An 11,839-nucleotide genomic window follows, 5' to 3' on the forward strand; every position below is an offset into this window, starting at 1 on the left:
GTTATCGTGCATTCTCCACACGAAAAGTGGAATGTGTGTGTTTCAAGCCTCCAACATTCAACCAACGTTGCAACCAATGCAAGAATCTTTTTCCAATGTTGTGCGAGAGTCGCATTGAAAAACCCAAATTTCGATGTCGAATGATGTGCTCCTTCCATCTGCCTCTAACGATGAATATAATAAAATAGATACATTAGTTATTTTCAATTTTTAAATAAAATAAAGAAAACTTCATAATATATATATTTTAAAAATCAATTTTTTGCATACGAAAAAGTTTTTAGTTGTAAGATTTTACCGATTGATCAATGCGTGATGAAATATGTCTACCTTTGCATTTCAACAAACTTCCCCCACTGGTTATTGTTACAAAATTTTTAATTCATCTCCAATTAGTAACTAACATTTAAACTGACAATAAACTCAAATATATCAATAAAATAACATTTAAATAGATATCTTAATATACTAACAATAAACTATATACTTTTACGAACACTCAACAAACAATATATATTAATCTATCATTCCATAAATATAAATCTATAACCAAATTTATAATTAAAATACAATTATCTTTTCAAATACATAATAATAAAAACACCTTACTGTAAACTTTAAAAAAATACATAAAAAAAAATATTTGAACAAATAATAAACTATATATTTTTCAAACAATTAAAAATAATATATATATATATATATGCACACCAATATACTAATACTGAAACTAACAATAATCCCAAAAGTAATACTAATAACTAACATTACAAATAAAAGTTTGGTACTTTAAAATATTCTTTATATTTCCTAATAAAATAAACATAAAAAAATAACAAAATATACAAAAACTTAAAAATATCTCAACATTTAAACAAAAAATAGACCAACTATTCTACAAACAATTAATAAACTATATCAATATATTAACCTTCAATCAAACAAACTAATAATAAACTGTAATATATCAATATACCAATATTTTCCCTTTTATATAAAAATAAACTCAAATTTTAAACAAATTTAAAAATGATAATTATTAATATATCAATCTTTAAACAAATAATATACTAACATATAACAATCTAGCAAGATATTAACATCTAAAATAACAAAAATATCAAATATAACAATAAACATTCAACTAATCTCTAAATTTCACATTTATCAACTAAAAAAGTTTTTTTTTTTAAATAACTTACTTATTAGTGAGGAATTTGTAGAGAATTTGTTACGCATATGTTGTGTTGGAAAGATAACGGGAGAAGAAAAAGATATTGGGAGGAATTGAGAGAAGAAATTTTTTTTGATTGAAAATACGAGAAGAGTGGTTGTTCATTTATATACACAAAACCAAAATGACTAAATTGCATAAAATTTAAAACAGTTATTCAAAAATAATAATTAACCCATACTTGCTTACCTCAGCATGCTTCAATAATTCCTTTACTTCTGCATGCTAGGATACTTTTTATGTTTCTTTCATTCATGCTTGTTCATGGGTCCATTATTTCTTTGCTCTGCTACATGAAAATGAAACACTGCATTTTCTTGCTTTCATGCTTGCTGCCACGGGTTTCTATGGTTTCCTTTCTTTCCTGTATTTTCCTGTATCTTCATGCAAGCTCATGAGTTGCTGCTGCGTGAAAAAAACATGACAAATTAGGGAAGTGGTCTCCCAGGGGTTCGACTTTAAAGTCGACACTTCCAGGGAACGACTTCCAGGGACCGACTTCCAATTTTGTATTGAAGTTTTCAAAATCAGACCCCCAAAGTGTCGACTTCGTCTATTTCTCTAATTAACCCACCACCTCAACTATTTTACTAATTAAATCATCAGACTAGTAACGAATGGCATGTCACTAATTTTGATATTAGATGTTATTGATGTTTGACAAATTAATAAAATAGCATCAAGTGATCGACTGTGTTATATAAACTTTTCTCTAAAAAAGTGTGAAATGATAAGATAGGTTGAAAATTGATTCACATATAAATTTAGAGTCTATATAAATATTAATACAGCATGATAAGATCACAGAGCGTCTATAGCTCAGTGGTAGAGCATTTGACTGCAGATCAAGAGGTCACCGGTTCGAACCCGGTTGGGCCTTAATATTTAATCTTTTTTTTTACGCACCTGAATCCAATTTTTAGATGCTGTATGTGCTTGCACCGCTCATTTGTGCTATCATTCCACATTGCATCTTCAGTTAGTCTGCTATAAGTTAATTATTTCGGTGAAATCATATATTATTATGATTTTTTACTTGAACGATTTCCACATTTGCAGCATTAGTCAGGCACCGCACAAATCCAACTAATACTACTAAACGCCATTCTTCATGGAAATTTTGGTTAAGTGTCGAATATGCTTTAACTTTAAAATCTTTTAAAGTTATTTAGACATTTAATAATCATACCCTCGTACTGATAAGTTGATTTATTTATTTCTCCTCTTTACGCTGAGAAAGAGGATCCAACAAGCGGTGGAACAAAACAAAATGAACCAAAATTTACTCAAATCGCAAATGAAAACAAAATATATGAGCAATTACATTGATTGAAGGAAAAAAGCAACATAAAATCCAAGGCAAAATGGGCGCAACAACTGGGATTGTTTTACAACTAAACAAATCTTCACCTATTTCAGATTAGTATCCCACCAAAACATAAATCCCTATTTCAATTTAGTTCCTATAATTTGTATGTTCTTTTGTGTTTCCTACTTACACATCAATCTCTCCTATTACACATGAACTGGCTCAATATTTACCTAGCCAAAAATTTCCTCAAAAACCAATTCGTCTTAAGTAAGACTCGCCAATATTGTTTCTGTGGCAAATGCTGAAACTACCAGCCTAACAGTATACACTCAATTTAATGAAAAGAGACTTCAGTCAAGTACAATACCTCTTTCTCTCGCTTCTTCCATGACGTTCCGATCATCAGTCTTATCAGTTAGAGCGTGATACGACTGCCACAACGTTAGGGAGAATGGATATACTGCTAAAGCCTTCCTGTAAAACCTTGTAAGAATGGTCTCAATGCCCGGAACATTGTCCATTATATTGGCAGCCTTCACCCATACAAACTCGGGTGCAATGGGGACGGCATGAAAGAATGCATCGACCAAGGTTGAGCTAGCCCAAAACATAAGACTGGGAGAAACATCCCTAAAACAGTCACCTTGGCTTAACACCTTACACACGGAAAACATTAACTCATAGTTGGATGGCACTAATGCCAAGATGGCTTCCACAAAATTGACTAGATCCTTCGGCTGAGTTAGATTTTGGGGCAAAAGAGATGGGCCATGCCACACTTCAAGGACCAAATTCACAAGAGAAGAATCAGACGAGACTGGACTGAGAATGTTTCGAACAAGTTGCTGGACTCTTGGCTTTTCAATCTCGGTAATAAAATGTCTAGATAGTGGCTCAGAGACTTGGAAAGAGCGAGCAGTATCCAAATACATATTCAAAGTATTGATCTGCCAACTAATAGGAACATCACCCTTTCGAGACTCATCATTGAGCAAAAATAGGGCATGCTCCTTTACACAATGATTGAAACCCATGGGAGTGGCAGCCCTCAATGCCTGGTCAATAGCTGAGCGAGCGTCAACATTATTATTTTGCAAAAAGTTATAAAGAAAGAGATTAAGATATCCGAACATTGTATCTGTCTCGTTTGCATTAGGTACCACAACGCTGGAATTTGACATTGAATTCGCTCCCCAAGAGACAAAAGAGTTCCCACCATCTATGGGTTCCAAATTTTCAGTTTCAGGGTACTCAACTTTCCAAACGGAATTATACCAACATGTGATGAGTTCTTTCGCAAGATCGGCTTTTCCATTCTGCTGGGCATATTCAGCATATTGATTCCAGGTACAGTGAATTCCAGGGGATCCTTTTGGCCAGTTGTTAAGGGCTTCTTGAAACCCAAGAAAACTCAAATTCTCAGAATCATATTTTGGCACTCGTGCTGATATCAGAACAAGTTCTAAGCAAGATGGATAAACTTTTCTGTATTTTTCAAACATGCTTTGACAGCAGTCAGTGCTATTGAGTGCAACCAAACACTTCATGTGATTGAGAGCAAAAAGTTGTGCCGATCTGAGATCACTTTCACTCTTAAATGATTCGGTATTGATGTACGAGTCAACACAACTTACTACCATTTCTAACAACTGCATAGCCCTTTTCTTTTCATTGTTGCCCAGATCAAAAGAGGGCCATTTGACCGGAAGAAGTTCTTTCTCACGCTCTAGCCGCTGGACCACAGCATCTGGCAGCTTCCTGTAAATAACCAAGTAAATACAAGAAACCCATAATACACATTTGTCAGTAATGGTTAAGCATGCGAGGATATCAGTAAACATCGAACAAGGCCCTTCAGAATTTGTCGTAGCAGGGAGAAGTCTATATATTTTCTGGATGGCTTTCTCAACATTCCCAGACATGCATAAACAATCCATCATCTGCAAAAACAGGTCTAGGATGCATGCACTCATATGCAGTACATCCTTTCCAGGGGAAGATGAACCACGACAAAGTGCTGAAAGAGCCGCATCATATGCACCCAACCGATCATCCACTTGTTTTCGACTGTTGATGTACATAAGCCAAAGTTCATACGATCCTTCATTGTTTCTGACCTGAAGACCAAGAGAAGAAGTACGCCCAAACAAAATGTTTGAATTTTATCTGAATTCTCTGAAGGGAGGAACAAGGATGCATGTCTATATGTGTTATGTCTCAAACTCATACACATGATTTACATTCATACATGCTTTGTTTTAGTGTGAGGAGGAAAGGAATACCCAAGATGGGAAGTGCTACCTAAGTAGGAATAGGACACAAATTTAATGCCAATGCAAAGCAAATATTTTACATTAAAAGAATAAATATTGAGAAGAACAAAATAGATATACTTGAAAACACACAAATACTTAAGAAAGGAACAAAAGGAGGGAATATCTTAAGCAAACTGAAAAGAATGACAAATGAACAAATACTCGCACACAATCAAAGCAATACTAACAATCTCACAGATATTTTTCAATTCCCCCAAACAATTTACCCAATCCCGAAATTACCAGTACTGTAACATTCCCATGCATGCAATCATTGGCCTAGTAATTTCTTTAGCCCTTCTGCTTCTATTCCATTCCCATTGTGGCTAAGTGATGAAAATACTAATGGAAACTAGTGACACTAGGAGAAAGCATGCATAAAACAATGGATTATATAATTAGTTTCCAAATGAAGCAAACTTCTATGGACAACCAAAGCTGCTAGTGTCCATATGAACTACCATTAGTAGAGAGAACCAAGAATAACCAGTAGACAGAAACCTTTACATGTCAGCATATAGTTACAATTTAAACAATACCATACCTCCAATCTAAATGTTACCAACATGCAGAGTCCAAATAATTATCATAACCATGCATATAAATTTACATACCGCAAAAGAGAACATGTCATCCTTCCCAACAAACAGCCTACGACTATAGCAAATAAGCAGATAAACCATCCAGAGAGTCTCTGAAGCCGGATCAGCCTCAAGGGACCGTGAAAGTAAAGAAAGAGCCTGCGAGTTAAAAAGTGGAGTTGAAGGCAGAAACAGAAGTGTTAGTATGTGAATATGAACCAAAAGTTATCTTGCAGGTGGCCAAGGTTACCTTTTTCATACCCTCCACTTTGTTAACCTCCTGGTTGAGGACAAGCAAAGCCATCTCCAAGGACTGGGCCTTAGCATCTGAAGCTTGGCTTTGGCTGAGTTTTTTCTGAGTACACACCATGAAAGGAGTGTCCTAATTAGAATATGTATGTAAACAACACAATATGCCAATTTGTCATTTGTAATACAGAAAAAAAAATTGCAAACATATCTCAAGGTATTAAATAAACATAAATGAGTGAAAGCAGGTGCTGATTCAAAGTCAAAATACAAGGAGCATTGCTTTTGACCATCTTGGAGAGAGCACAGGTTTTTCCCATGACAAGACTACAGAGTATAACCATAGGAAACTGTATAAAGAAAACAGGAAATCAGATAGAGAATGTATTCTAAGAAAAATAAAAAAGGCTTTCCAATTTCTACACATCTTACAATTAACAAGAGATTACTGATGACTCAATGGAAGGTCAACCTTATGCTCACAGTTCTTGGGACTTAAACAAGACATACTTGAAAGTAAACATCTGTACATAAATATCAGGCCAGAAACTTGTAAAGTACAAAACACAAAAGAAAAAGATTATAGAGCTCAAACCCAAAAAGAGCAAGTGTAGAAAAATAAAACAGAATGTATGATTACAAACCGCTATTCCATTTCTACTCTGGAAATATGAGGATTGCCTATTCCAGCTGCCACGCACTTCAATACGACCATCATCCCCATGAAAGAAAGGCTCATCTGTAGGTAAATCTTTCTGGAAAAAGCTTGATAAAGCTAAGCAAATACTGAAATACTTCCACCAGGAGTGTGCATTCGCCCAAGGCACAACAGATTCGAGTGGATCAGCTTTCAAAATGTCTAAGCTGACTATATAAGTTGGTGAAAAGAAAACATCATTATATTTGACAGGTTTTGTTGGACCATTACTTCGCTGTTGACATGATGCCAGAACAAGCTGAGAATCTGCAAACGGATGGTTTCAACTAGGTTAGCAACAATGCACAGGTTTCCAAAGACGTAAAATGACATTCATACCAGCACTGTCAGAATCATCATTTCCATTCATGTATGTATTTCTCTTAGACAACTCCTTAACATGTTGAAAGGGGCACTCATCATTGTTGCACTTTCCTCGGAGCTCATAAATGCAGAGTGGCCAAGATGGGTCAATTGCAATATTGCACGTATAGGAGCCCATTCCTTTCCTAGATAAATCACAAATTGCCTCTAAAGAATTTGCTATCTGACCAGACTGCTCCATTTCATCAATGTTGACATAAGCAACCTCTTCACTGTAGACATGATTTGCTCTTTGTCTAGTAACAGGGGCCATGGCCTTCAAATGGCCCATTGCACTCCTCAAAATGGAAGAAGGTGCAAATATGATAGATGTCGCTGAAAATTGACATCCAACAGAAATTCCATTGTCCTTTGGATTTGCTGAAGCGTAAAACTTTGGAATATTATTTTTTTCCTGGAGCACTAAAGCTTCTGGCATAACGTCATTTGGCTTTTCAGGGCCTAAATCAGGAAATGCCTATTGTTTAATCATTTTTCAACAAACAAAAATAACACTGCTAAAACATTGTTTGTAATGAAAAAGCTACCTGAAACATCAAATTGATGCTTTTTCTCTGCCTCTGAGAGTGTAACACTACCATTGCTAATCTGGGTCTTTTCACTTTCAACATCATTTTCTGCCCCTCGTTCCATAGAAGGCTCATTGAAACATGAATCAATGTTCTTTGATGTTCTCATTCCCAGCCGCGCAAATAGTTCAGACCTCAATGTTGCTTCAAGAAGCAAAGAATCCTGATTATTAGACTCATTATTTGCACTCTTACGAATTACTTCAGAGTTTTTTTTTTTTTGCTGATATTCAGGACTGGGTTGAACAGAATCATGGTCCATTAGAGAGGTCCCTTCATCTTCATCTGCAGAAATAATTGGACTGCACAGAGATCTTACTCCATTTGCAGCATTGTTGCTATTATGAGGAAATGGCTCTGATGTACTAGCATCCTGCTCACTGCATGGTTCAGAACCCAAATTTCGCCCATTATCATGCCGTGGAGACAAATTTTGACGAGCTATATTGATACATTGGATATTTGCATCATACCCTGGTTGATTAAGACTGTCACAGGCAGGCAGGAATCTATGAGTTGATATTGGTACAAGGTCCATATTTTCAGGCACATTGTCTGAGGCATCCAATCCCATTCTAGTGTGTTCATGTTGCCTGGAAGACCATAATAAACAGGGATCATCCACAAGTAAAGATCTGAAGTGTGCCGAACAAAGTTCCCTTTGACGATAAAGATCTGTACATCTAGCATTAGCTTCAATTAAAGCTCTCTGAGCTTTCCGGTAAGCTTTAAGAGCATTTCTTTCTTCAATTTCACACAAGCATCTGTGCTTTTGCGCTTCCTCTAGCTCCTTGTCCAGTTTTTCCTCAATCTCAACTAAAGAATGTATATCTACATCCACATTAGAATGACCTGGGATATTTACATTACCCAAACTGTTCCACAGACTTGCAGTATCTTGAGAAGTCTGAAATGCAACATTAATCAAGTCTCAGCACAGTCATAATGAGGCTAAATAAGGTTAAAATTATTTTATCACCAGACATAGAGAAACCTGAGATCTTTTGCTTAAATGGGGATCAAGTGTTTTATCACCAGATGTGACTTCACGGTAATCATTCCCTTTTGATAAATTCAGCTCTCTCACTGCTTTGCTTGGTGAAGAACTTCGTGGATTACTTAAACCAACCTTAGTAGGATGATTTAATTCCACGTATCTCTACAAGTTGCAAAACTATTAACCACTATACCAAAAGCTTAGATGATATACAAAGACAATCATTTGGAAACTGATTTTTTTAAGACTTCTAATTTTATGAAGATAAAACTCATTTCTGTCCGTCCATAATTTAGCACCAATAACTTTAGAACAAGATATTCACTAATCAGATAATCCTTGAAATACCAATTGCACCAAAATGAAGGTCAATCTTTTTCTTCGGCACGAGTAGATAGTGCAAAACAGATCTAATATGTTAACCATACAGTGCCAGTATTATTTTTAAAAAACATTTACAAGTAAAGAGCACCCTAAAACATTAACGTACCAAGTTATTTTGCATAACACTGGCACTTGTGTTTGTTAAAGCTACAGTCTGATTTGCTAAAACACTTGGATCAACCTCCCTACTGGTCCTTTTGGATTGATGCAAATTTTTATGCATGTCAACACCTGCAGGATGAAAGAACCATGTCAGTCAGAGCATCCACGGGATTGCATAAGATAAACGTAAAGAAGATACAAAAAAAAGTTTACCATCCTTCACCACTTTTGATGCATCTTCCAATGAAACGTCAACCAGCTTGTCATCTTTCTTTTTCCATTTAATGCCTGACTTGGTTTTGCTTACTGGATCTACTTTCTTGCTATGATCAACCTTATCCTTGCTCTGCAGACTCTTTGTCTCCAATTTTTGGTCTTTTGACACTAAATTAGATTTTACGTGATGCACCTCTGGTTGAGCACCTGAATTTGATTGGGCAAAATTAGAATCTCCAAGTTTCAAGCGTTTCTTGTCTGGTTCTTTTGGATCAACTGAACCATATGCTGAAGTTGCAATCCACTTCCTTCCTCCACTATTGTCTAGGTTCATAGTTGAGGTCAGAACTATTTCCTTATGTTGCTGGGCAGCTTTAAGCTTCAATTCGCTTTCCCGAAGTGCAATCTGCTGCCTCAAGTCCTGTAGTTTACTATTGTTGGAAACTACACCTTGCTCAGAAAAAAGATCGTGGCATGCCAAACTTTTGTTGCGGGGATTAAAAGATCTAATTTGTGATCCCTGATCAACCGAAGAAACAGCAACCCTGGGATTGGCCCCACCATTGATCTTGGTCATTGATGAGATAAATGTACGGCTTAAAGGTTTCTTGGGAATTGCTCTGGCAGTATTTGTTGAAGTCTGTCCTACCTTGTTCAACTTTGGTGCAGATGAAGTTAAGGGTCTCTGAGTGCCATCCCTAATCGAGTTGGATTTATTTTCAACAGGTTTTTGTCGGCTGCATTCTTCTGAGTCACTTCCACTATCATCATCTGAGAAGCGTATTACAAGATTATTGCTACCTCCGGAAGGAGCATACCAACTACGATTAGTGGATTTAACTGGCAACTGATTCTTCTCAACATTTTTCTGACTCATTGGTGGAATTGCTTGTTGTGAAAGAACATCAACAGCGCCAGCGATATTATTACCAGCAATAGCATTCCCTGTATATCAGCAGAAACATTATAATATAATACTAAAATTTAGGAAAAATGTTTAAACAATATTAGGAAAACATCCTATTTTGCAGGTAAAAGACATTTTCCAGATAGTGCAGTGAAGGCAGTAGACCATAAAATAAAATCTCTACAAAAACTAAGCAAGTAAAAGACTTAGAAATGCCCCTTATGAAGTTTGAATGTGTACCGTTAAATAGCAACCAAATAGTGCATTCGTCAAAGTACATTTTAAGCACTAGTTTAATACTTCAATATACAAACAGGACATTTCAATAGTCAACTCAGCTGCAACAAAATAAGCTCCAAATATGTCGGAAACATCAAAGCTACTTAGGAATCTCGATGTTAGCCTCTAGGACTTACCAGCCAGATTTGGTGGTATGAGTTTCACTGCAGAAGGCACTGAATTAGGCCCCAAAGGTGGGGCAATAGTACCACTAGACTGAGCAGTGGAGCAATCCAGATTTTCCTGCAAAAGGAAAATAACACAACAATAAGTCGCACACTTACTTATGTTCTTTGGTACATAAGTTTATTACGAAGTGAAAGCAAAAAAAAGAACCCAAAACAATAGACAAAAAGCAAAAAAAAAAAACACCAAAACAGAGCTTAGTAAAATTCAAATAAAATGAAATTCTCACTGAAAGCTCTGGTTCAGCTCTATGATTTTACAAAGCAAGAACAGGTCTCTAAGCTAAAATTGAACTAAGCATAGTAAAATATACAACTATAATCTAGTTAGCTTTTTTAAGAGCAATACAAATTATGTCTTTAAATCTGCAAAAATTTAAACTATGAAAAAAGAAGAATCCAGCCTTCATTTTATCTTATTTAAGATCCAAATAGACGAAATTGTTTTCTTTTTCTTCCCCTCGATTTCGCAGCAACGAAGCACAAACAACCCGCTACCATAATCAAAAGTTCAAGAACACCAAAAAGCTTACATATATTCACAATAAATCGACAAAGTTGGACAAACAAATATTCATAGATATGAACACTTTCCTATATTTCATCAGCAGCCAAAAACCAGTAAAAAAGAAGGAAGAAAAATAAATGGAAATTAGGGTTAAAGAGAGGGAAAGTGCGATTACGTCGTCAAATGAATCAGGGAGTTCGCCTTCTTCTTTAGTTTTAGATGCCTCGATATCTTTGCTAGGGTTTACATTCGTTGAATTTGAAGCCATTGCTTTGGTTTTAAGCTCATCATCCATGAATTTAATAATAATTTCTTTTTCTTGACTTTCTTCGCTGTTTCAACTTTCAATTAAGAGGTTAAAGAAAAAAAAACGTCACGTCACGGTGAAACGGGGTGTAGACGAAAATTGTGAAGGTGGGAAAGAATCGAGAGGCGGCCGTAATTTTCTAAATACGGAACTACCCTTAATCTTGCTATTAATTTACGTGCAGGGGGACTTCCGTTCGTCAGTGCATTGTTCTCTTTATGGACAGACAACTCCGCTAAGCACCCACGTCATAAATAGATGAAATCTAATTTTTGTATATTTAGAATTTAACTTTTTTATTTTAAAATTTTTAATTTTTTACTTTCTCAACTTCAAAAATTATACGTGGTTTAAATTCAAGTTTATTGTAATATTATTTTTATTATATTACCATTAAATGAGTATTTTTTTAATTTTAAAATATTATATTAGTAAATTTAAAGTGATGTCAACAAGTAAAATTAAATTTTAAAATTGCTAAAAATAAAAATATAAAAATTAAATTCTAAATTTATAAAGAACACGAAAACTTGAAACATATTTTAACCATGAATAAAAGGGTCAATAGCATTGTTAGTAGTACCATTATACTTAAATTTCTTTTTTAATTATT

General features: G+C 35.1%; 1 protein-coding gene and 1 non-coding gene across 3 annotated transcripts; one reads left to right on the forward strand and one right to left on the reverse strand.

Annotated features, from left to right (window-relative positions):
- The first annotated feature begins 2,042 nt into the window (after nucleotides 1-2,042).
- TRNAC-GCA (transfer RNA cysteine (anticodon GCA)) lies at nucleotides 2,043-2,114 on the forward strand. The gene has a single exon. It is a non-coding gene; the product is annotated as a tRNA-Cys (tRNA).
- Nucleotides 2,115-2,532: 418 nt separating this feature from the next.
- On the reverse strand, nucleotides 2,533-11,363 carry LOC107959875 (uncharacterized). Of its 2 annotated transcripts, XM_041114195.1 has the most exons (12): nucleotides 11,095-11,363; nucleotides 10,364-10,469; nucleotides 9,038-9,985; nucleotides 8,829-8,953; nucleotides 8,336-8,500; nucleotides 7,815-8,248; nucleotides 7,300-7,721; nucleotides 6,728-7,213; nucleotides 6,336-6,655; nucleotides 5,693-5,797; nucleotides 5,476-5,601; nucleotides 2,533-4,663 (listed from the first exon to the last, which is right to left on the reverse strand). In XM_041114195.1, exons 1-12 carry the CDS (start codon nucleotides 11,212-11,214, stop codon nucleotides 2,897-2,899), a joined length of 5,124 nt encoding a protein of 1,707 aa, XP_040970129.1. In that variant the 5' UTR covers nucleotides 11,215-11,363; the 3' UTR covers nucleotides 2,533-2,896. The 2 variants fall into 2 exon arrangements, with proteins under 2 accessions (XP_040970129.1, XP_040970128.1); XM_041114194.1 differs by having other exon boundaries at nucleotides 7,300-8,248.
- Between the last annotated feature and the right edge of the window lie 476 nt (nucleotides 11,364-11,839).

This window comes from Gossypium hirsutum, chromosome A05 (genome assembly GCF_007990345.1).
Source record: "Gossypium hirsutum isolate 1008001.06 chromosome A05, Gossypium_hirsutum_v2.1, whole genome shotgun sequence".
Lineage (NCBI taxonomy): Eukaryota > Viridiplantae > Streptophyta > Magnoliopsida > Malvales > Malvaceae > Gossypium > Gossypium hirsutum.

Excerpts from the sequence above, each read along its gene's own strand:
- LOC107959875 (XM_041114194.1), bottom strand. The coding sequence starts at position 11,214 with ATGGATGATGAGCTTAAAACCAAAGCAATGGCTTCAAATTCAACGAAT. Across the intron at positions 7,214-7,299 it reads GCATCAATTTGATGTTTCAG|GCCCTGAAAAGCCAAATGAC; the intron begins GTAGCTTTTTCA and ends TTCCTGATTTAG. Across the intron at positions 6,656-6,727 it reads TGATGATTCTGACAGTGCTG|ATTCTCAGCTTGTTCTGGCA; the intron begins GTATGAATGTCA and ends ATCCGTTTGCAG.